Genomic DNA, 26,268 nt, shown 5'->3' with positions numbered 1-26,268 from the left:
CTGGGGACAGACTGAAAGAGATATAAAAATCTTGGGAGAATGTTCATTTTGATCACAGCCATTTTACTGAACCAGAACAGGTGGAGAGAGTTTCATTGATCCAAATCCTTCTTAACATTGCTCACAAGGTCGGGAAAGTTCGATCTATATAAAGTGGGGATCAGTATACTGGGAAACTTGACCCAAATATCTCAATGTTTTGCTTGCCCAGGCATATGGGAATTTCTGCTCAAGTTCTGCCTCCGGAGTTGGGGGCGGGGGGGATATTGAGTCCTAGTATTTCAGACTTGGAGCACTTTACGTTAAACCCCGTAATTAGGCCATATCGAGAGAGTTCATCCTCAACATGTGTCAAGAAGTGCAGAGGGTCAGTAAGAGACAGGATGACATCCTCTGCAAACAGATGAATCCCTCAAAAGGTTATGTCCGCTATGTAACCATTATCCCTTATACGTGCTGCCAGAATTTTCCATGACCATCGCAAAAAGCAGGGGCGATAGGAGGCAACCTTGCTTCGTGTCCCTACCTAAACAAAACATTGCGTTAAGAGCCCTGTTGACCAGCAGGCGTGCTGGCGGGTTAACGTCATTGGATAAGATCATGTGGCGCATTTTAGGGCCTATATTGAATTTCACCAATGCCTCTCGTAAAAATCCCCACACTACCCCGTCAAATGTTTGTTCCGCGTCAAGCACCAGCAGACGTGAGTGTGCCTGGTTCCTGCCTGATTGGTCTACTAGATATAGAACTCTTCTAATGTTGTTCGCCATGCTCCTTTCCCCAGATAAATCCTGACTGATCTGGGTTTATGAGGGAAGGTATTACCTTTACCAGGCCTGTCCGTAAGTATTTAAGAATCTAAGTTTAAAAGAGCTATTGGACTGTAAGAAGATCACGGTTTGGGGTCTTTCCCTAGTTTGGGTATGTGAACGACCTGTGCCTCCTTCATGGACTCTGGAAGGCCTCCCCTCCTCCCGTATAGCATTCAAGATATCCGTCAATGGTTTAGCCAATAGCAGATTACGTGATTTATAAAAGGGGGAGGGTAAAGCCGTCCGGACCAGAGGCCTTCTTTGTCTTCAGAGATTTTGAAGCCTGAATCACTTGTAAAGAGTCTATCGCAGCATCTAGGAGGTCTCATTTATTGCAGGGCAACCTCGTTCAGATAAGCGATTTGGTCTTGGTAATTGGGCTCCCTTGAAGAGTACAGTGTACTATAAACTCATGGAACAGTGCCCTTGCTTTAGCTTCTTTGCTAAAACGTGGTTGTAGGCCCTCCCAAGTGGAAGTAATTACATAGAACAGGGTATTTGACCAATGTTTGTTCTCAGTATAGGGGGTCTCACACTCCTTTGTAACCTTTGTCGAAATACCTATGTCGCAGGGGGTGTAAGGTGCGCTCTGCCCTTTGTGTGCTAAAATTCAGAGTTGGCTCCGTCATGGTGACCATTTTGAAATTCCTTCTGGTTAGAGCTTCACTATACCACTTATCTGCCCCCTTCATCTCCAGTAAAAGTGGCTGTTCTTCCTGTCCCCTTAAGTGCTTCATTGCTGCTGCAATGGAGATAATATTACCGCTAGCTACAGCTTTAAGAGCATCACAGTGGGTCCAGAATGATGTGTCAGCAGGGTCGTTATTTTTCTCTAATCATCTCTTTCAGCTCCTGTAAACATACTGGGTCCCTTAAGAACCCGCAGGTAACCTCCATTGGTATTACATACTTAGTACTGCCTAGTCTCTTAACCCCGCAGTCACTGTGCTATGGCGCGACAGGGTCATTAGTTCTATCATTGTGGACAGAACTTGTCTGGACAGATCTGATGTCATGAATATGTAGTCTATTCTTGAGGCAGATACGTGGACACGGGAAGTGTTAATGTACGATCTGTCTGTGGGCTGTTGATTGCGCCATATATCAATCAAGTTCAGCTCCTGCAGACAGTCCTTTAGTTTCTGTGAGGCTGCATCGACTGAGGAATAGATTGTTTGAGTCAACCTAAGTTCACCTTCGTCATGTTCGCCCACTATGTCCAAAATCTGCAGCATAAACTATTATTTCGAGGCGTTTGTGGCAAAATGCAAATAGTTCCCAGTTTCCTCTGCAGGGTTCTAACCAGCATGACATACCTCCCATCAGTTCCTTTTTTAGATTTGACATGCATGAAGTTGAGGTCTCTATGCAGCAAGATCGCCACCCCAGCCCTTTTTATGCGTGAAATTGATGCGGATAGACTATTACGGGTCCAGACTTGATCTCTAGCTAGCAAATGCGTCTCTTGGAGAGCAACCAGATGCAGCTGTAGATGCCAGGGTTCCCTAAATAGATGTCTGCGCTTATTCAGGGTGTTAAAGCCCCAGGGATTCAGTTTACTGACATTAATCGCCATATTGGGAGCATTGAGTTTCCCTTTTCCCCAGAACACATGCAGTCTCCCATGGACAATATACCTCCTGCGAGCCCTCCTACCCCCCACAACCTGGCTACCCTTGTGTGCGCCTTCCTCTTACGCTGCATAAAAAAGCGGATACCAGACTTCCCCCAACAGAGTATTCCCCCAATACTCCCCCACAAATCCCCTGGTAGTTTCCACGTGGCATAATGATTGCAGCGGAAGATTTAACCCCCCACCTCCTCTGTTCCACCGACCTGGTGAGAATAAACATTTAATGTATAACTTAAGACTTTGGCGCCAACAAACTGTGAAACCTCCTAAGCCTTCAGAGACCCCATCTGGAGCTCAGCCCCCGTCATTGGAGGTAGAGTCGGGCCCATCCCTCCCCCGACCTCACCTCCAGCTGACCCTTATGAACTCCTAGCAACAGAGAATTCTATGTCACTGGTCAGCTCGCTTCTTTCTGCTTTGGGCCGTGCTCCAAGTCTCTCTGTTAGGACCCCTCTCTCGAGAGAGGGTGCTGGCTTGGACAGGTCCACCTCTGGGATCTGAAAGTTGAATAACTTTGCTCCTTCTTTAGCTGAAAAAACTGTGTGCACTTTGACCATACATTTGAATTGCAGGCCGAAGGGGTGGGTCTACTTGTACCGCACTTCCCGGAGTCTCAATCCCTCTATAACCCGTTTCAACTTTCTTTTCTTCAGAAGCCTAGGTTGGGATATGTCCTGAAAAACCTGGATTACAGAGTCGCAAGTTGGATCCGGGTGGTTTTGTCTCACTTTCCCCAAGATTGCCTCTTTGATCCTGCAGTCAGGAAATGTTACGACTATGTCCCTGGGGAGGCCATCTGGTGTCTCTTTCTCTTAGGAGCAATCCTATGAGCTCTGGCAATCTTAATCGAAACCAGGGTACTGTGAGAAACCTGAAGGTGTCGCACCTGCTATTCTCCGGAGATCTGTCATCCAGGTGGCCAGGACACGGCCATCGCTGTTGGATACAGTTCTCCTGGGGGTGGACCAGTTTGGGAGGCTCACCTGGATGGGGAGTTTTCGGGGGTGGAAGTGGGACTCTGAAGGGTGAGACGCGGTATCCCCTTCCTTATGACACCTCTTCCCCATCCATCCTGCCCAGTAGGATACTAAGAAGCTCTAATCCCCCCCTTTCCAACACAAACAATTTCTCACACCATGAGCGACAACGGACTAATACCAAAGCCGTTTACCCGACATGTCCCAACTGAAGGGTCAGGCAGAGTCAGGCAATTGCTGACAACTACACACACACCTGACTGCCCTTTCCCTTCCCCACTGGGATAAAAGGCAGAGCACAAGAGCACACTCTGAGCAAGGCCAAACGCACGAGGAAGCAGCTATTCCAGGACGGCAGTTCAAACGGAGGAGAAAGGCAGCGAGACCTTAAAGGACGTCAAGAAGGGAGTTGCCCATGGCCCTTTCAAACCAGACCGGCGAAGCCTCCGACAAAAGTAACATAAGACCAGGAATCGCAGCTGGCGAATGGTGTGACGGATGTCAGCAGTACTTGGAACCCTCCCGCACTGATGGCCAGGGTGGAGAGACACGGTTGCCATTGTGGTACCGCCCTTGACTCCAACGGCAAGAGAAACGCCAAAGAGTTCAGCAGAGCCGGTGAGTCGGAAGAACCCGATAGTGGGCCGGACTGTGTTAGACTCAAGGTTACAGTGGCAACATTAAGAAGATAAAGAGACGGAGGTCGACAGAGTTCTTTTGTAAACTAACTTGGTACCAGAGAGAGTGATCTGGCGCCACGCGGGCGCTTGTTCGGAGGTCTCAAATTGATATCCCTCTCCTGAACAAAGAGAATGTATTGAACTAAAAAGGGTAAATGAAATACTAGGACCAAGAGGCCACAGGGAAGGCCGACGTGAGGTGTCAAGGTGGTCATACACGGGTCAAGCAAAACCCCTTGTACAATCAAAAGTCCTTGACACGTTGCAAAAGTTTGATGATTGTGAACCCAACTGAGGGAACTGTGAAACTGGCGTTTGCACCCGGCTGAGGGGAACGCCATATGCACTGTGATATTGTGAAGCACGCACTTTCCATAGAATTACAAAGTGACCCAGCAAGATGTTATCGCCCTTCGGAAGCCTCTGTTTAAATTGGCTAGCACCTTGAAAAGCTAACGCTGACAAGAAGGATCGGAGCCCGGCTGAGGGGGATCCTAGGGTGAAGAATAATCACCCGACGTGAAGGTTACCAGAAGGAACTGTTTGTTTTGGCAAATCAGGCCCTCTAAAGCAAGAGACTTTGCATGAGAAGAGACATGAATGCAGAAGGCCCTGAAATAGAGGAAAGGAACTGTAAGCTTGTGCCAGAGAAAACCAGGAGTGTGCTGTGCTCAAGAGTCCCACCGTGTCCCATGTAAAAAACATGGGGAAGGAAGACACCGGCCATAACATCCTGACTATCATTTGGTGAACACTTCTGTCTTTTCTTGAGAAACATTACCCCCACACTATTTTGTAACATGGCGGTAAGGATTGGCAATAGTTTGTTTTTAGTATAGGCCCTTGTTATTTGACTAGACTCTACTAGGACTGTATTATTATCATTTGATGGTCGTAGCTTGCTTCCATCTTAGATTTAGGTTTACATTAGGTGTTTATCTCACCCATTTTACAGTTTGATAAACAACCTAGACCTGCGATAACTTGTTTCTGTCTTGCTTTGATGCCATGCCTTCCTTACAGTACCTTCCATCAAAAGCTGCTAAAATAATTACCTGATACAGCCTTCGATGTCATCACCTTCCTTCCATTCTTTGTAGAATTTGATTCACAGGTTTCTCCCTCCTCGTTCTAATCTCCAAATCATTGCACCTAACTCTCAGCGCTTCAGCGTCTTCTTTATGGGCGGACACAACTCCTTACACCTCTATTAACAATGCTGTCATATCAGCCTTTGATTGTTTGTTGCGGTTCAATCTATCTCCTTCCTGAGCTCACAAGCAGAGTCAGCCACCCCCTTGCTAAGGGCTGCCATTCGGAGCGTAGGGAGTGCTTATTGTCCCTTTTCTTAGTGCCCAGTGAGCGGGTCAAGAAATCTGGTGTAAGTAGCAGCGTATCCGATAATGGCTGCGGGGCCCGCTCAGTGTCTCCCTCCATGCTGCCTGCTTGTAGTGGCTTCTTAATGAACTGAAAAATGTAATGAATCCAATTTTTTGATGACTTAAACACTTCCTGGCAGGGCAATTCCCTTGTATTTTATTTTCTTAATGAACTGCGCCAGGTACGATTGAATAGCTTTATTCTCACTTTTCTTGACGGATTTCGGCAACTCACAGTACACCTATTTTGCTTATAATCCATATGAAACTTCTCTCCCAGAATGTATAGACTGCAAGTTAACTAAATTCAGAGAATGCTAATTTAATTTAAAAAAAAGATTTTGCCTTCATAGGCTATCCATATAATATACAAAATTGGACACTATTTGTCGCCATTTTGGATATCCATTTGTTTATACATGCATCTATTTATGCGTTCTTATTCTGCTTTTGGTTCTTTGCACAGCTAACATACATGCAGTTTATCTGGCATATCGCAAAATGGGGCAAATTGGGTTCCAATTAAGCTTTTACTGTACCAACCTTACAGATCTGTTAAATTGTTGTATTGCCTGATACGACCTAAAGAATAGTTACAAATTGCATAAGAATTATTCCAAACCTCAGACAGTTAAAGGGTTTGCATTTTTTAATGGACACTATGGCCGTTCCTCCCTCTCTCTTCTAAAATGCACGTCCTCCCTAACACAAGGCGTCCCTAGCCTCCGGTTAGCAGACACTTCTTGCTTCACCCTCAGTATGCTAAAGTCTAGACGAACTGTGGTTGTAACCTAAAGGCACGTGGCCTTCTCTACCTAGACTCCCTCAGGAACTTCTTAACTTTCCCTAATATAGCAATGGGTTTTTTCCTTAAAAGGAAAAGTGATTGTGCATTTCATACACATAACCAGACTGTGTCTTTCTTTCACTTCCATCTCTTCCCCCACCATCTCAACTCTCTGATGGTCCAACTCGCAATACTCCTCCCCTTCCGACTCTTCCCACCTCTTTCCCTGCCATTTCCACTTTCTCCTTTGTCTCTTATGTCTCTCACACAGTCTAAATCTCGCCTCCCACCCTTAGATGTTACCAAACTACCACTTCTCTCCTCCACTCTACGACTTCCCCACCTACTACTTAAATACTACTTTCACTCAGTCCCATCCACTTCACATTTACTCCTTAGACTATCATACCCAAGCACACTCGCAACATGTCACGCACACTCACACCGCAGTTCTACTTGCAAAAACTAATCAATACCTCACCTTCTCAAAGAAATCTCCCCCACACTTTGCTGCTTGTTCCTTCCTCTTGGCTGGTCTCTTGGTCTGCCACCTCCTCTGACCTCCCCAACAACCTTCAACTTCCTGTATCCAGTGCTTCCTATAATGGCCACCTTCTTCCTGCTATTGGTTTGCTTTCCCTGTCCAATCTATTCCTGTTTCTTCTGCCTGGGATAAGACAAATTCAGCAGAATCATTAAATTGTGGGATCAGGCCTGCCCCATTTCTCTCCACAGGCCTGTCGTAGAACAATAATGGCAGCTTTAATATCCGAATTCTGTTTTAGTGTTAGGTGGGTTTGAATCTGGGCTGTAATTAAAATGTCCTACAGGGTTAAAACCCACTGTAAAGTCTGTGGAATTCTAGGGAAAGGACTGCTGACTGGTGCGTTGCCGCTGAAGATCGGTTGCAGCTTCTAACGCTGTTGTGTAATGGCTGGTCTGACAGCTCTCACTCGAGCCACTGGCTCTGATCTTATGGCGGCAGGGCGCCGGCAACTCTGAGAGGGTTGCATTTGCAAACATAAGGTCTTGGTCTCTGATAGGTCGGGGACAGCATAGGGCCGTAGAGGGCTGCTTCCTCTTTGGTGCTGTAGGCTTTAGCTTTTCTACCGTTCATTGGTTCAACAAGAAAAAAAGTGTGGTGAGCACTTTGTACTGGGAGCATGGCGTGATATAAATGTGTGCTGCTTAACAGCATGCTGGCACAGGGATAATAACAGGGACCCTTTCAATGGCCACCATCATCCATAGGAGAAGGACCGGCTCTGGATTTCTCCCTGGTAGGGCCTTGTTTCTTGTACAACCAGAGCACAGTACAGTGGTTCAAGAATGTTCCATCATTTGCCTTTTACCAAATATAAAGCATAACACCTCAGCAAGGCCTGCTCTTTCCCTGAATTTAGAAAAGTGAATTCTTTTCGTGGATGTGTAGTCACGTCTGCATGGAACTACGCACACTGTCTCCATGCGAGTAGTAGTAAAGATAGGCTTTCACAACTTTCTATGTAAATTGTGTCTCTTTAAAAAGGCAGAAAGAGTTGCGGTAGGTCAGAAGGAGATGACAGACCAGTTTGTTTTGATTCAGAGTGTTTAATTTGATATTGATATTTTATTTCTATTGCGCTCGTACACAAGTGTTTCAGAGCGCGACAAGGCAAGGGAGGGGAGGGGAACAGGGGAGAACACAACAGCGATCTTACTAGGCCCAGTGACATTGAGAACGCTAAAGTGCATAGGGAGAGGGTGGGGGAAAAGTGCATGGAAGGGGGAGAAGTGGAAAGTGCGAAGTAGAGGAGAAACAGATAAATAACAATAAATAAAAAATAAAGTGGGAAAACAGTTGTAGTGCAGCCAGCGATTTGCAAGTGCTAGGTTTAAGGCAGCAGACAGGGTAGGTCTGATAAGTGCAAGAAGAAAAAGGGGGGGCTGTATGGGTACAGATACAGACCCCAGTGCAAGGGGTGGCCCGGACTGAGGCAGTGCGGGAGGGTGGCAGGGTGAGCAGGTACCTGGGCCCAGAGGACAGAGGGTGGACAGGTGCACGGTGCCAAGAGAGAACTGATCAGCAAGGGAGAGGGGGAGCGAAGGCAGAAGAAAAGAGGAAGGTCTTGAGGTGCTTCCGGTATCAGAAAAAAATGTCTAACTATCCTTAATCTATGGGCTTGTCCTGAGATGCACAGATTCTGGGAAGAAATAAAGATCAAACTGGCAGGCGGGGGCGTGGTGCTTGATGTGGAGTCTGCTTGGGCATGTATGCTCGGGAATTTTCATAGGCCACGGAATTTTAAGCACATCAGTAAGATGAAGGACCTGGCCTATATCCTGGCTAAGCGCAGGATAGCAATGGGCTGGAAGGCGGCCCATAGGCCTAAGGTGGAGGAGTGGTGGGCGGACCTCTCGAGATGGATGGAAGCAGAAACTGTGGTATGGTTTGAAGCTGTCACTAAGGGAGAAGAGGAGGAAGTGGGACCCCTGATAGCCTGGAGGCAATTGGTGACCTTAATGGCAAACCCCCACCAGGTCAATCATGAAACAGAAAACTCAGACGAGTCGACAAGTACTGAGATTCCTGAGAATGCCCGTGTAGATGGCACGGATGAGACAGCTCGAGTTTGCGGGGTGGACAGAGAAAAATACTGTATAATGCGATGTTTTGATATTGATTATGAACGTCCTAAGGGGCTGTAATGTTTGGTGTTTGTTTGAAATAAAAATAAAAATTGTTAAAAAATAAATTTAAAAAAATGAAAAAACTATCCTTAATCTATGGCAGTCCCTACCTTACCAACTAACTAGGGGCCCCGACGACTTTAGCAAAGTTCACAAACAAATTGTCTGTCTTCTTTCGAACTCTAAGCTATTATGTCTCTATCACTATAAGAAAGCAACAAAAACCCATTTGAATGACTCCATTCTCTTAAATAGGTTTTCAGCAGTAGCAAATAATTAAAGATCAGGAGAATGACTCCCTTCTCCTGGATATGTTTCTTCCACTCTCAAATAACAAAAAGATCATGACAATGTTCCCCTTCTCCTAAAAAGGCTTCTGAATAACCAGTCTATGAGAATGACTCGTTTCTACTAGAGTTCCTTTCTTGCTTTTAAAATGCAAGCTTCTTATGTTGTTGAGCAATATCTTTAGGTAACTGATGTAGTTCCTGTAGGGGACTTTTCCCAGTCTCCATTTCCCCTGCTTGCTTTCCTGTTTGGCCTTTCCTCTTTAACCTTGTGTATTTTAGGAATGCTGGGCAAAAGTCTCTCTTCAGTGTCTCTGAAATTCCTACTTTTCCTAGTTCCAACTGGGAGAATTAATCCCTTTTCGTATTCTCCTTACTCTTAATATTACTCTGTTTCTTCAAGTCTTTGTGTATCAGCTAATGATACCTCTTCTTCACACTCACGGTCTTCTGTTTGGCCTTTCATATTCACAAACTGCTCACTGGGACGAGTAGACAGAGTCACAGAGTATGTGTTACTCTTCTTAACTTCGTTCTGACTACTTAGACAAGTAGGCTGAGTCCTAGCATATTTTTAATCTCAACTTCATGCCAAGTACTGTGACGAGTATGATGGCAGCACTCCTGGGTTGCCGTGATCCCTCTTGGGTCTCCCGTTGACTCAGTTACCTTGTTTCACTGGGCTTGGCATTGCCAGGCCTATTCTCAGGAGTGGGACTTCATATGATGTCCAGATGACATCTTCTCGACTTGCTCTCTCATTCCTTAAGCGTTCTGCTTCTTTCCGCAGCTCAGCGGCTTCCAGGCTTCAACTGTCTTGGCACAGTTGTCGGACCCACTTGTCCACCCCTCCAGGTTCACGCCACTGCTCTTGCCTGCTTCTTCCTTGTGCGATTTTCTTCCTCTCAGCTCGTCAGCCTCTGTCTATGAGGTCTCTGGCTAGCAGCACCTTCTTCTTTCCTCCCGATGGAGGGTTGTGCCGTTTTGCAGTCCTCCCATGACTTGACTGGTTTGAAGCTCCCGGGCTTCTTTCCTGTCTGATGCTAAGAAGAGTTCTTCCTCTGTATTTATTACAGGTTGCTTGATCCTCCCCAGCAGAGGGTCGTAGTCCCTCCTCTCCATCTGATAAATATTCCGATATCCTCTTCATCACAGTATTGGGAGTAATCATTATTTCTCTTCCACCATTCCTCTTCTTAATAGTGTGGTGGCCAAGATAAGGCCCCCTCTGCCAGCCTCAGTTTGCAGCAAATAAGGAGATCAGACAGACGGGTGGTAGATCAAACTTCATGTATTTATATCACAAATACACAGCATACAGAGTTATCATCAGGGAAACAGCATGCAAGTGTTCGGGCAGTCAGCATAATGAACCCTCTCTGGCCCGCCATTCAAAAGTGCAGGTTTATATAGCATATCATAGGCAAACACGAATATGTTTCTGTACTTTCACAATGGGGTTGTTACTTGGCACGACATTACAGACATTTGGCAAGAATTGTCGACATCTTACTTGTGACCTTGTGATGCAGCCCTGCGGGGACATCGTGTGGTATTATGAATAAGCGGCATTCGCAGAAACCCCTTCAAATATCTCCTATATATAGGGCTAATGCTAAACTTGTACAGAATAAGCGGAAGGGAAGGTCTGACATGTCCTCTGCCTTAGGAGGGGTTTGGGCCTGTCCGGGGTGCTGCGTGTGGAGCAGGCAGAGGGAGGTGACATGGAGGGTCTGAAGATTAACTGTATGAGAGAGACTAATAGCATTGCATAACATAGCATAGCATAGCAATACTGCATAGCATAGCAACCCTGCTACATCAATAGTATTCGTCATGGGTTGTTTTTCAAGCGGAAACTTGACTTCTGTATGACAGTAACACATTGTGGTCTTGCCATGGTGTTAGAGAAAGGGGCTTTGGGGAGTTCCTACAGAACGGGAGTCCCTGTTCCTGATGGGGGTTGGGGGGGGAAGTGTCTCTCCCTGTGAGGTCCTGATCGCTTACAGCCACCTCTAGGGGGCTTATTGCGTAGCAGACTCACATCTCTAGCCTCACAAGGAAAGACGGCCCCCGTCGGGATAAGTGACCAAATGCCGCGATTCGAAACAGAGTGCAAAGAAAAAATTGAGAAATACAGTTTAACATAAATGGCAAAAAAAATGCACATCTTTCACATACACTTCCTTATGACAGGTTAATAACTGCTTACCTATCAATTAAAGCAATAATAATATTTTTCACATTGACATTTTGGTGCAGTTCAGCACAGGCCCGGAGAAAAGGGTTTAGGGTTTGAAGGTGAAATTCATCTGGGAAGACCTGAATGGGGAAAAGAAAATATGCCAGTGTATGTATATTTCATATGCTAGTAATCATATTTATTTGCATTTTTAAATATGCCCTTGCCAAGACATCAAAGTAACAGTTGTTGGCCTAGAGCTAAAAAATAAATGACAGTTCACTATGGATAGCACTTCCCACCAATCCACAGTCATGCACGTTTCAACATTTTGGCAGCCATCCAATCGTGGCTAGCAAGCCAAACTCAATTATTCCAAACACACACAAGGACTGACTGAGCCATCTAGAACACAATAATAAAGATATAATAAGATGGCAGTAACACCAAGTGTGCCTTATTAGGCTCTGAAGTTCCTTCCTAGGTATTGGAGCCTTGCTTTTCGTTATGGTCCAAACACACAAACAACACAATACAATGGGATAAAAGGCTGATTGAGTGTACAACTAAAACAAAACATGCATAGGCCACCAACTTGCTCCCAAACTAACTTTCTGGGTAATAACGCTCACAGAGGGACACAATGGGGTGCTAAAGAGCAGCCAAGCCTTTCCAAGAGGCTGCTAAAGATAGCAAACCTAAAGGATTTGAAGCTGCAGGGGAACTTCAATAGCTACTTACTGCACCACAACTATTACAGCAGCCTCTAACAAGAGCAAAGCCCTTTTTGCAGCCGTCAAGCACTGCTTGAACTACACACCAGAGCCATAGGTACAAGTATATATGCCAGGAGAAGAGTGAAACTAACAAGAAGTTATTTTATCAACAAGATTGATACAATTAGGCTGTGCATTGAGGGCCCCAAATCCTAGGATTCCCCTCCCTATTCTGCCCCAGGAGCCATTCAAACCTGGACAGACTTCACTCCAATTTTCATCTAAGGCCCTCTCGTTCACACTCCCATCTTTAAAACCGACCACTGCCATACTCCTGACAAACGTCCTTAAAAAATAAATAAAGGAACAAGTTACTTACCTGTAACTGTTGTTCTCCAGCATGGGTCTGGCATGGATTCACATGCTCATGAATATTCCCAGTCGTCAGGCTGGGAATCCTCGGTAAAGAAAAAAATCAGTTTCAATTCTGAACTGTCATTCTCCTAACAACCAATCACTGTTCTCTGGGTCATACTGCCCCCAGCCAATGACTGCCCTCTACCCAAACACCTCCTCTGGCCGCCATCTTCAGATTTGGTAGAACGTAAAGTGGCAGCAGGACCAAGAGAAGAGCCGCAGAGGGGTAGGCGGGAGGGTTTGCATGTGAATCCATGCCAGACCCATGTTGGAGAACAACAGTTACAGGTAAGTAACTTGTTCCTTCTCAGCATGGGGTCTGGCATGGATTCACATGCTCATGAATAAAGAATACATAGCATTACACACAAGCACAACCACGGGAGGTGGCAAGGCTCAACATTAAGCATCTCTTACCTCCTCACCAGGCTCACCTTGAAGCGAAAAGGTAGCCTAGCACTGCTTGGCCGACTCTGGACTCCTCCCTGGAATTCCTCTCGTCGCACTAGAACTTCATGAAGGTGTGCGTCGACCTCCATGTAGCAGCCTTGCAGATGTCAGGCAGAGGCACACCAGACAGGAACACCATAATTGCAGCGATCGCTCTGGTCGAATGGGCTCTCAGCCAGGCAACGGTCGGTTCACCAACCGGTGACAATGGGTGATGCAGCCAGAGAGCCATCTGGAAATGGAAGCCTTAAAGAGGGCCTTCCCATGATTCACAGGGCCAAAGTTCAAAGGACCAAAGTTCACAAAATGTTGTGACTTCTTCCGGAAACTCTTCGTGCGGTCCACATAGAATTTCAGCGCTCTAGCCACATGCAGCGAGTGCAAAGTCCTCTCAGCCGGCGACAAAGGTGTCAGGAAGAATACAGGTAACACCAAGGGTTCGTTTAGATGAAAGTCCGACGGCACCTTGGGCATGAAGGAGGGGTGCATCCGTAGCACCACCCTTGTCTTGTGGAATGTCAAATAAGGTGGTTTACAAGAGGGCCTGGATCTCTCCCATTCGTCGTACGGAGGTGATGGCCACCAGAAAAGCTGTTTTCCATGACAACAATTTCAGTGGCGCCGAATGCATAGGCTCGAACGGAGGACCCATGAGCCTAGTAAGCACCACATTGAGCTCCCAGGCCGGGGCCGGAGCCTTCACCGGCGGGAACGAGCGAAATGGTCCTTGTTAGGCAAAGTTTGTATGCAGTACCCTCTGGGAACACTACAAACAACTCTGACTACAGGTATAGGAAAACCAGCTTTTGGTATAAGCTTGTACTACACAGTTTTGGTGGCGTGTTGAGCAGCCAGGCTTATCTCAAGAGGGGTCAATGTGAGCTGTAGTGGAGTTACACAGAGATTTACAGTTACAAGTATTCAAATAAACACTTACACTTAAGGTTTCTTGAATAAACTATTGATTTATTTATCAGTCAGTTAGAATAAGCCTTCTTCAAAAGGGGGCAATATAACAGCCCCATCTCAAACACCAGACTCCTTGCCAAACTCATTGCCCGAACCGCCTACTCCCAACTAAATGCCTTTGTCGAAGCCAACAATCTCCTTGACCCCGCACAATCAGGTTTCAGAGCCCGTCACAGAACTGAAACCACCCTAACATCAATCTGGGATGACCTTAAAATGATGGCAGACTCCACGGGATGCGCCGCACTAATCCTTCTTGACCCATTTACCGCCTTTGACACAATCAATCACTCAATCCTCCTAGACCGCCTCCACTCCCTAGGAATTTGTGGAACCGCTCTTAAATGGATAGCTTCATTCTTCAAAGCATAGGTACCAAATAACGATACTCTCCACCTATACATCCCAAGCCCGGCCAGTCGACAAGGGAGTCCCACAAGGAGCATGCCTATCCGCCCTCCTGTTCAATCTCTACCCGATTACCCTCCCTCCAATAATTCGTTCACACAACATCCTGTGTTACAACTACGCCGACGACACTCAACTAATTCTAAAACGAATGAACTCAAATCCCAACTCCCGACCTGACCTCCTGCCTCCTCGACATAGAACGCTGGATGACCCAAAGCCACCTCTTGTTAAACCCCTCCAAAACGGAAATCGTGGTATGTGGCAACTCCGAACTTCTTCCGCAACCACTACCCTGGCCATCTGCCATGGGCAGCTCACCGACCCCCTGCAACTCAGTGAAAAATCTTGGATGCACCCTTGACTCTCACCTAACACTCTCTCAATAACATCTCAAAGTCCTGTCACTACCACCTTAAAACCCTTAGGCGCATCTTTCCATATCTCTCCTTTCCCAACAGACTCTCCGCTGTCCAATCAATTGTTGTATCAAGACTGGACTATGCAAACCCCTTATACCTCGGAATCCATGCGTACCAACTGAATAAACTCCAAAGGGCACAAAACGCGGCAGCCAAAATGCTACTTGCGCTCGGCCCAAGAGACCACATCTCCCCAGCCCTTAAGACGCTGCACTGGCTTCCAGTAGCCCAAAGGGTGACTTTCAAAACCTTATGCATCTCCCATCGAGCACTGTATAAAACCGGACCCCAATATCTTCAAGACAACTAAAACCCTATCTCCCCCCTCGTACCCTAAGATCAAGCTCAGCCGGCCTCCTAGTCATACCTAAGACAAACTCAGTCAGGTTAGGCGGATCATCATTCTCAGCCTTGGCCCCCACCCTGTGGAACTCACTCCCACCCCACATCCGCCTAACTGAGGATTTAGTGTCTTTCCGCAAACTGCTGAAAACCTGGCTCTTCCCCTAAAACCAACCGGTACCAAACTAACCCAAACAGACTAACAGCATCTCAATGACACCAATCCAACAAACTACCTGATGCGAGAAATTGACAGCTAATAACCCCAAATATAAACTAGAAAGACAAACAGAATTAAACGAGTAAAGTAGATCAAAACAGTGAAGTGGATAATAAGAATAAATCATAGGGAAACAGTAAGGAGATTTAAACTGCTGAAATGGACATAATGCATGAGGAGGGAACGAAGTGAATGGCGTGGATGAAACAGTTAGAATGGATGAAGCGTGTTGAACAGATGAATGCACTGAGTGGAAAAATGCATGAGTGGAAGAACAAATGACTATATAGATCGAATGAGTGTGTAAATAGAATGAGTACATAGATCGGATGAGTGTATAGAATGGTTGAACATGTTAAGCGGATGAGTGTGTTGAGTGGTTGGGTGTGTAGAGCGGACGAGCGTGTAGAGCGGATGAGTGCATAAATACAGAGAAGCGAACAGAATGCAGCAGTGCATAGAACTGATGAGCGTGTAGAGTGGGTGAGCATGTAGAGCGGGTGAGCATGTAGAGCGGGTGAACATGTAGAGCGGGTGAGCACGTAGAGCGGGTGAGTACGGAAGTGCAGAAAGTATATAGAGAGGATGAGTATACAGAGCGGATGAGGTTATAGGGCGGATGAGGTTATAGGGCGGATGGGGGTAAAGAGCGGATGAGTGTAGAGAGCAGATGAGTGTAGAGAGCGGATGAATATATCGAACAGGATTACTGCGTTTTAGCAAATGACTATGGGGCTGATGAATGCATATTACTGTTGAATGCGTGGAACCCACGAGTGCAGAGAGCGGATGAGTGCGGGGAGCGGATGAGTTGAATGCATGGAAAGCACGAGTGCATTGAGCGGATGAGTACATAGAGCAGATGGGCACGGGGAGCGGATGAGCACGGGGAGCGGATGAGCACGGGGAGCGGATGAGCACGGGGAGCGGATGAGCACGGGGAGCGGATGAGTTGAATGCGTGGAAAGCACAAGTGCATAGAGCGGATGAGTGCATAGAGCGGAGGAGTGAGGAGAGCAGATGAGTGCGGGGAGCGGGTGAGTGCGGGGAGCGGGTGAGTGCGGGAGCGGGTGAGTGCCGGGAGCGGGTGAGTGCCGGGAGCGGGTGAGTGCCGGGAGCGGGTGAGTGCCGGGAGCGGGTGAGTGCCGGGAGCGGGTGAGTGCCGGGAGCGGGTGAGTGCCGGGAGCGGGTGAGTGCGGGGAGCGGGTGAGTGCGGGGAGCGGGTGAGTGCGGGGAGCGGGTGAGTGCGGGGAGCGGGTGAGTGCGGGGAGCGGGTGAGTGCGGGGAGCGGGTGAGTGCGGGGAGCGGGTGAGTGCGGGGAGCGGGTGAGTGCGGGGAGCGGGTGAGTGCGGGGAGCGGGTGAGTGCGGGGAGCGGGTGAATGCGGGGAGCGGGTGAATGCCGGGAACAGATGGTTGAGCAGAGCGGGATTGATGAGCTGAGCGGAAGAATGTGTAGAGGGGAGGACTGCATAGAACAGACTACTGGGTAGAGCCGACAAGTATATAGAACAGACGAGTGCATACGAGCGAATGAGTGCATACAAAAAGAGGTGTGCGCAGAGGGGATGAGTGCGCAGAGGGGATGAGTGCCTAGAGCAGAGCGAACAAGTGCCTAGAGTGGAGCGGACAGGTTGTGTAGAGCGGATGAGTACGTAGAACGAATGACCGCAGACTGCATGCAGTATTGATGAGTGCGTAGAATGGATAAGTACGTAGAGCTCCTGAACGCGTGGAACGGACGGAATGAGTAAAGTATGTAGATGGATACTATAAGGATAGAACAAATGATATATGTGAATGGAATTGATCACATATATGTATGTAACGGGTGCCGGACGTTGATGGAGCGGGCGACGTACGTTGATGGAACGGCTGACATAGGTGGATAGAACGGGTGCCGTATATGGATGGATTGGGTGCCGTATATGGATGGATTGGGTGCCGTAGATGGATGGATTGGGTGCCGTAGATGGATGGATCGCGTGCCGTATGTGGATGAAACAGGTGACGTAAGTGGATGAAACGTGTGAAATAGGTGGATGGAACGGATGAATTATGAAGATGTTACAGGCGAAATTTGTGGACGGAATGCATAAAACAACTTAGAATACACTAAATGGTACTGGTGAAATATGTGGATGGGGTGCATAAAACAACTTAGAATACACGAAACGGATAGGAGTAAATGTGGCGGACAGGAGTGCGTAGGGCAGACAGAGTGCATGCGTGGGGCAGACAGGAGGGCATGCGTGGGGCAGACAGGAGGGCATGCGTGGGGCAGACAGGAGGGCATGCGTGGGGCAGACAGGAGGGCATGCGTGGGGCAGACAGGAGCGTGCGGGGCGCACTGGAGTGCATGAGTGCGTCGAGCAGACCGGAGTGTGTAGGGCAGACGGGGATGCATGGAATGAATAAAAGTGCATAGAATGGACTGGAGCGCATAGAATTGCGTGACGTACATAGTGTGGTCTGAATGCAGGGAACGTTTGAAAGAGCATATAACCCATCATATCACACCCCACACTAACTCTCTTCTTTACACCACCACTCAACTAGAACACAGAGATACTATGACACCATTTGGTATAACTGTTCTCATACCAACATCTCCTGCTCACTCCCCATCATTCTAAACAAACACTGCTGGTTACACACCCCCAGGCAGGCGTTCTCCTCAGGCCTAACGCAGCCACATTCGGTCTGGATAAAACCTGCCAGAACGAACACGTACTCCTGATCTCTCAACCACCACACCTAACGCTAAGAAGCAGCTATTACACGAATACCACACCAGCTGCACACATACCAGGTGCACACACGCGCCTTTGACTCTCTCTACTCTCTCTACTGACCTGAACTTCGGTTCCCGAGGGCGTTCAACCTACCAGCGCCTTCAGACCATACCAATGGTATATAAGGCGCTATATAAATGCAAAATAACATAACACTTCAGGAAGTACACACTCTTAATATCTCTAAATCAGTAGATACCCTTTTGGGATGGCCCACAGACACTACCTACACCCTCAGGTGACTCCAATTGCTAGGGTGCTGGAGTCATTAATATATCACTAGAATCATATAGTAATTAAGTCAAAGGAAAAGGTTATTTAGAAAATACAAGAGACCACAAATATCGTTAAGCAGGCAAATACTTTCAGATCCCCCAATAAGAGTCATTCAGTGGAAGAGGCTAAGCCAAAGTCAATAGGCAAAAGTCTATATGAGCTGAAGCACTTCTTTGTACGTAAGTAGAACGTCTTTGCACAGTGTTTTAGAAGTCTTTGAAGAAAAGAAGAATCATATGTAAGGCCACAAGCAGATTATACTTGTGAGAAGTAGAAGATGCAAGCAACTCTACAATAAGAGGCAAGTACTCTCAGACTTTAGAGTACCTTTAGAGTGAAGAAAAGTGCAGCAGATGACTTCTGTTCCTGTGCAGCTCTGCAGATCTCACTGTTCCTGAGCCTCAGTCGTGGGGACAAGAGGGAGGACTTCTGGGGACTCCTGCACTGCAATGGGACGGTCACTGCTCGCAACCGGCAATCTTACAAACTAGTGGCACTTCAATGTTTAAGCTCCTCGGGACTACCGCAAATAGCAACACTGTGGTTTCTGGCTGTCGAGATGGACTTTCCTTGCTTCTGGGGTCCTGCACTCTGTTGCGGGGGCTCAGGCTCGGTCAGTCCTGCTTTCTGGGAGTCTGGAGGATCTTCCTGGAGCTCTTGGCCAACTTAAAAGCAACGCACACAATCTGGTGTTTCTCTCCCTGGCTATTCGGTTTCTAGCAGCAACTCTGTCGTAATTCAACTGCTCCGAGAAGGATGTCCAGGTGGCTTACTTTGGAGTTGATTGGTCCCACCAACTCAAAGGGAGAAGTCGTCCTTGCAGGGGCTTCTCTGTCGATACAAATTTGGAGTTTCAGCACAGCAGCAGGGCTTCACTGGGCAAACCAACGGTCTAGGAGTTGCAGCATGCGTCCTCTTCAAGTTCTTCTTCGGTTCCTTCGTCCAGTGGTCGACTGACTTCCAAGCCAAAAGCCTTGCCTTTTATTCAGTTCTCTCCCAATCATTCCAGCCTAGCTGTCAGTCACCCAGCAGGGTGGCTGTCCTTGCCGGACAGTCAGCCGGCCAATCACCACACAGTGCATTTGGGTCTCCTAGGAGACTAAGCACAGAGAGTTTTGGGCACCTCCCTCACTTCTTGCCTACCCCAGACACCCTGTAGCCAGAGGAGGGATTCACTCGTGAATCCTGCCAAAGGCAAAGCGAACAATGGAACCAAACCAGGTTTGGCGCGCAGAGTAAATCTCAGGAAGGAAATGGCGAAAAAAGAAGACCAGGGCCATTTTGACAAAAATGGCGCACTTGGGTTTTTTACTGCAGCTGCAAACACAGCCTGCGTAAATGCACACCATGGTAGTTAAAACGAATCCACTCCCACCAGCCATTCAGTGAGAAAAGGGTAACATAAAAATGTTACATGAGAAGCTAGACAAAGGTGGATACTAGGTAACCCCTCCAGTACCCTATTGTAAGATAGTGTGTGCTGGGTATAGAAAGTTACAAATAGAAGTAAAGTAAATTTCACTTTACTGCTCTGGGAAACAGGACCTTTGGGAAATCTGAAAAACTCCCCTGTGCCACTGCACTGAAAGTGCTGTGTGACACAATGTAAAAGATGATGCCTATGGAGTTTGTCAGACTCCACAACCAAAAGAACAGTTTAGAAAATCACATAAAAATACAGGAGAGTGTGGGTCCTCAAAATCCAGCAAAGTTGCTGGGGGTCTCTAAGGTGGAGCGAATTAGCACATTTCTGAGAATTCTCCCCAACAGTCCTTTGACAAACTCCTTGACCAATCGATGCAACCATAAGGATGATCGTCCAGGGGATCTGGTGAAGCAGGAAATAGCTGCCAGATGAACCTTGATGGAAGCCTTGGCCTTGGCCAATCAAAACAAATAGCGAAGCGCCTGCGGAGCAGCGACTCGTAGAGGGTCGATCTTCTGAGTACGGCACCAAACGGCAAACCGCTTCCACTTGTGCCTGTAGTATTTGAGAGTAGATGAAGCTCTGGCCTTGGCAAGCACCTCCTTACAATCCGCTGGAAGATTGTAGCCCCCAAACTCTAGTGCTGCAGAAGACAGGCCTTCAGGTTAAGCGATCCTGGATCGTGGTGTAGAATCGCGCCCGCTTCCCTGGCAAGAAGATTTGCGACCGCCAGCAGCTTGACTGGAGGGGACGCTGACATGTCCAGAAGGTCCGGGTGCCATATCTGTCTCGGCCACGCCGGTGCGACGAGGATCATCCTGCACCGGGACCATCTGAGTTGATTGACTAGCCGAAGAAGCAACCGCAAAAGAGGGAACGCATATAGTAACAGGCCGTCCCAGGGGGAAGAGAATGCGTCCCCCATGCTCCCTGGCTGGGGAAACCTGTTGGCGAACATCCAGCACTTGGTGTTCGTCGCGTTGCAAACAGATCGATCCGGGGATTGCCCCATCTACGGAACAGGTGATCCACTTGGCCCTGCCCAAGTTCCCACTCAAGGCGAGAGTGCAGCTCCCTGCTGAGAGAGACGGCGACTGTGAGCTTCACTCCTGCCAGATAAAAAAGGATGAGGAACATCCTCTGGGCTACAGCCCAGTGCCATAGGTCCAGCGTTTCTTTGGAGAGCTCTGGGGATCTGGTGCCCCCCCTGCTTCCTGATGTAAAACATTGTGGTCATATTGTCCGTGAAGACCCGCACCACCTTGCCCTTGAGGGACAGCAGGAAAGACTTGAGGGCCCAAAACACTGTTTGCAGCTCCAGCACGTTGATGTGCAGCGTCTTCTCCTCCGGCAGCCACAGGCCTCTTGCGTGAAGACTTCCGGTATGAGCACCCAAACCTTCCAGTGAGACGTCCGTCGTGACCGTCTCCTGGAACGGTGGGGTCTGGAAATCTGCGCCTCCGGACAGATGTGAGCAGACTCCCCGCCATCTTATCGCTCGAAAGAAGCTCTCGTCGAGCTTGATCTTGTCCTGAAAGCTTCCCGACACGTCCGTCGAGGAACTCCTGTAGTGGACGCATCTGCAGCCTTCATAGTCGGATGAGTTAAATGCATGACAACATCATGCCGAGCACAGACTTGATGGATCACACTGTGGCTACATTTAGGGCCAACAGCCGTTGTACCTTGCCCAAAATGGCTGCTATCCTTTCCGACGGAGACGCTAGACACGACACTGTGTTGAGTCGGGAACCCAGAAACAGCGCGTCCTGCAATGGAGTCAAGCAGGACTTTGCATTGTTTACGGAGAATCCCAGTTCCGTCAGGAGTTGGACGGTCCTCGCTGTGTGGTCGACGGCAATGTCCTTTGAGTTTGCCTGGATGAGCCAGTCGTCCAGGTAAGGGTATACGTGGATCCCTCGTAGACGCATTTGCACCGCCACCAGCGCCAGGCACTTGGTGAAAACTCTTGGTGCCAACTTCAATCCGAAGGGAAGGGCCTTAAACTGGTAATGTTGCCCTTGAACCACAAAGCACAGGAACTTGTGGTGACCCTTGTGGATGGGCATGTGAAAATAAGCATCTTCCAAATCCAGCGATGACAGAAAGTCCCCCTCAGCTAGCTGTCCTAGCACGTGCTGAAGAGTCACCATCCGGAACTATTGGGACTTGATGTACTTGTTCAGACGACGGAGGTGTAGGATGGGACTCCAACCGCCTGTTTTAGGAAGTAACGAAAGTACACTCCGGTGCCTCTTCGGGAAAAGCTCTATCGCGCCCTTTTTTAGCATGGCCCGCACCTCCAGGAGCAGCTGAGGGATGTGGTTTTCCTGCCGGGCAACTGGTGGTATATGGGGACACTTCAGTTGGAACTCCAGGGTGTGTCCATGGGCGAGAGCGTCCAGCACCCAACAGTCGGTGGAGATGGTCTTCCACGCGCTGAGGAAGTTCTCCAGCCGGCCTTCCACTGGGTTGCACGGGTGGGGGCCCGACGTCTCATCCGGTTCAATCCTGTTATGACATCGAAGCACTGCCGTGGAGACCTCGGCAACGACGACGTCCTCCTCCAGAGTTGGCACAGCTCCTGTAGATCTCCTGGGCCGAAGAGCGAGAGGGTTGTTGATGGTAAGACAAAGCACCCCAACCGAATCCTTTCGGAGAACCTTGGGATTGCCGCCGAAGTCCAAAAGGACGGCCGTCGCTGTTGAAGCGTGGCCAAGGCACGAGCCATCTCAGTGTTTGAAGAGACTCATCAACGGTCTTCCCAAACAAATTGTTCACATTGACGGGCATGTTCAACATCTTCGACTGAACATCCTGGCGAAAATTAGTGGCGCTCAGCCAGCCCCGCCGACGAATGCAACCGCTGTTGCCCATTTGGCGGAACCCCATGTCGGCGATGTCCGTGGCCACTGTAATGGCGTGGTTCGATGCCACCTCTCCTTCCTGTAAAATCTCCAAAGCTTCCGCCCCCTTGTCGTCGGGAAGGAAGTCCAGGATGTGAGCGATCTTGAACCAAAGCTCCCGGTCATAACGTGCCACAATGGCGAGAGCGCTGGCAGCCTGGATGGTAGTCCCTGCCGACGTGATAACCCTTCGTCCCATGGCATCCAACTTCTTCCCCTTACTGTCCGGGTAAGATGAGGCCACCGAAGGAGGAGCCCGAAGACGACTTCTTGGCTGCTGCCGAAACCACAGAGTCCTGGGACGGTTAGGAGTGCAAGCACTTAGGCGCAGAGTCCGGCACCCTGTATTTCTTCTCACAACGGTCCCTCTTCACCAGGGTCGAGGTAGGGTTCTTCATGAAGGACAACCCCTCGTCCCAAATGTCATCCAAGAGTGGTATCGAAGGTACTGTCTTCCTCTTCGCCTTGCGGCGCTGGTATAGGAAACCCTCTTTCTTCTTCTCCTCAGGGACAAGCTGGAATAGCTCCAAGGCCCTGGAGATTATGGCGTGGAAGAACAAGTTACTTTCTTACCTGGTAACGTTCTTTCAATGGGATGTTCCGACAACGTATTCCATATCTATGACAGGTAATCACCACAGCTGTGCTGCTTCAGAATATTTTCGGCGTCTGCGTCCTGCGTCGATGACGTCGATACGCTGTCCTCAAGGGCCTCCATCGAGCCGACGTCACCGGATGTTATAAGTAGGACGCACGACGCCCGTAGCCTCAGTTGTAGTTTTTTCCCCCAGAATGTGTGGCACCAATCTTCTACCAGTATGACCACAGAAAGCCTTGCAGAAACGTAAGCTGCAATCGCATAAGAAATTCTGTAGCGGGGCAGGCAGGGAGGGAGCGATATAGAATAAGTCGTCAGAACATCCCATCGAAAGAACGTGACCAGGTAAGAAAGTAACTTGTTCTTTGAGGGGATTGGTTCCTCCGACGTATTCCATATCTATGACAGACTCCCAAAGCAGTACCAACATATGGAGGAGGGAAAAGAATTAAGAAATTTAGAATGCCCAATTAAATTGCAGAATAAAGGACCGCCTTGCCAAAGGCCAGATCCTGCCCATGGATAGAATCTAGGTAGTAGTGTCTTACAAAAGTATGGACCGAAGCCCATGTGGCTGCTTCACAAATGTTACGAATGGGAACACTGCTCTGCAGAGCAGTAGAGGCAGCCACACCTCTAGTAGAATGGGCCCATAAGCCTATCGGGGGGGGGGGGTCCTTACCCGCCAAGCGGTAACATTCAGAAATTGCCAAGATAATCCATCTAGACAAAGTCTGCTTAGTGACAGCTTGTCCCAAACGCCTTCCAGCGTATCCTATAAAGAGCTGATCGTCCACTCTGACCTGGGACATGCATGAAATGTAGAAACTCAAAGCACTCCTAGGATCCAACCTATGGAGCCCCTCCTCTTCCTTACCAGGATGCGGAGGATGATAAAACGCCAGAAGAATGACTTTCTAGCTTAAATGAAATTCCGATACAACTTTCGGAAGAAAGGAAGGACGAACCGTAAGGACAACCCTGTCCTTATGAAACACTGTGATGGGTGGCTTAACAGAAAGTGCCTGCAACTCACTCACTCTGCGAGTGAAGTAACCGCAACTAAAAATACAGTTTTAAAGGTCAATAGCCTTAAAGGACAAGAATGTAAAGGCTCAAATGGAGCACCCATGAGGAATTTCAGAACCAGGTTCAAATCCCAACCTGGCACCTGGAAAGGCGACTGTGGAAACACATTAGCAAGCCCTTTCAGAAACTGAGAAATTAAAGATTAAAGAATCTTAAAATAAGAACACTCCTCAGACGAGCGCTTAAATATGGACAGCGCCGCCAGTTAACCTTTAATGGTACCCACTTGCAGGCCCTTGTGAGCTAAGGAAAGCAAAAAAGACAGAACCACAGGAATGTCACATGAAAAAGTATCCACATTCTGAACCCTGCACTGTTAGGGAGAATTCTCTCTTTAGGCTGAATTTCCTAACCTAGTGAGTCCCCCAGCAGCTTTGCTGGATTTCTGGAGTTTGTTTTTTTCTCCTGCCAAGAGTGAGACTCTTTTTCTCCCACTCTTGGACATGTTTATGGTGTTCTTTTGACTGTTAATGTGTTTTATGGGCTATGGGGTTCTTTACTCCATATGGTCTCATGTGTTTTTACTATATGTGTTACACAGCACCCTCTGTGCAGTAACACAGGGGTGTCATAGTGACCCCCCACCATAGAATCCATACCCTGGGACTGACTACTGTCTCCCAGGGCATGTAAAGTCACCATTGGCTTTACTAGTCCCAAATTATTAACAGAAACTAGTACAAACCATATATTGTGGACGTACTGGTCGGGGCAATTCGATTGCCCCGGGGTCTGTTAGTCGAGGGGGCACGTCTCCGTCCCCCCTGATCGAGTTTTGGTTGGTGGCAGTGGAAACTACTTTTTATATTCGACCGCGAATATTTCCCTATGGGATTTTCCCATTGTTCGAGGCTACCAACTTTAATTATTTAATTCTCATAGCCTCGAACATACCGCCGGTTTATTTAATTAATATGAATTCGCCGGTTGGTAGTTTTTGCCAGGACTCGATTCTAAAATGGCGTTTGTGTTCTCTTCTGTGACTCCAACCCAAGTCGAGCCCTTTGTTCCACTTTTTGGCGGGCTTCTCCACAGAAGCCTCCAAAAGTGGTGCCACTCTGTCTGGGTACCACAGGGGGTGTGGGAGGGGGTTTAGGCACCCTGGACTGAGTTACCTTGGTAACTCAAGTCGCACTCTTGTGTGATTGGCCCAAGTGGTGAGCCGGCCGGCTCACCACTTAGCATGTTTGATTGACAGCTAGGCTGAGTGAATGGGGGTATGCTGCATAAAAGAAGGGCTTTGGGGACTGGAACTTCAGAAGTCGCCACAGGACCTGAGAATCCGACGAGGGAGAAGCTGAGCCGTCCTACCACGACAACACCACCAGTGGAGCCCTGCGGAACCGACTCACCACTTCCCGACGACAGAGAAGATCTCCCGGCTGGAGAGGCTTCTTCCCCTGACTGGTGGGCACAACCAGTTTACCTTCTTTCTTCGCACCCCAGACCAGTTTGTGGTCGAACTGCCCGGGCCAAGCACCCCGGCGGCCGGATAGCCACTCACCACTGAACCGCGAATCAACGGACCGCTCCTTGTACCTGAGAAACTCTGCGGCTGGTTTCTTCCCTGGCAGTGCAACGGACTCCTGTCTTCCTCCCCGACGAGATCCTCTCTTCCCCCGGACGAAGCACCAACTTGCACCCGCTGCCAGGAACAACTGTCCCCGCTGGAGTATTCTCACCACTTTAAGGTACTGTGTCCGCCAGGCCTCCTTTTCTAAAGATTGCTACAAGGTAATAATAACCCATTAATCTTCTGGACTGGGCTGGCCGCCTTGACCCTCTAACTGGTCCCTTTCTTTGGTCCAACTCCTTTTTGAACCGTTACA

The 26,268-nt window shown here is 48.4% G+C and overlaps 1 protein-coding gene across 1 annotated transcript in view; it reads right to left on the bottom strand.

Moving 5' to 3' along the window:
* VPS35 (VPS35 retromer complex component) overlaps nt 1-26,268 on the bottom strand; it is a 1,351,314-nt gene that overhangs the window by 844,125 nt on the left and 480,921 nt on the right. The window contains exon 8 of the mRNA XM_069607068.1: nt 11,438-11,547. Within this exon, the coding sequence (XP_069463169.1) occupies nt 11,438-11,547 (110 nt within the window). The remainder of the gene's footprint in view (nt 1-11,437; nt 11,548-26,268) is intronic.

This window comes from Ambystoma mexicanum, chromosome 1p (assembly GCF_040938575.1).
Source record: "Ambystoma mexicanum isolate Mex_15411 chromosome 1p, UKY_AmexF1_1, whole genome shotgun sequence".
Classification (NCBI taxonomy): Eukaryota; Metazoa; Chordata; class Amphibia; order Caudata; family Ambystomatidae; genus Ambystoma; species Ambystoma mexicanum.
The sequence above is the reverse complement of the archived record's forward strand: the minus strand, read 5'-3'. Positions and strand labels throughout refer to the sequence as shown.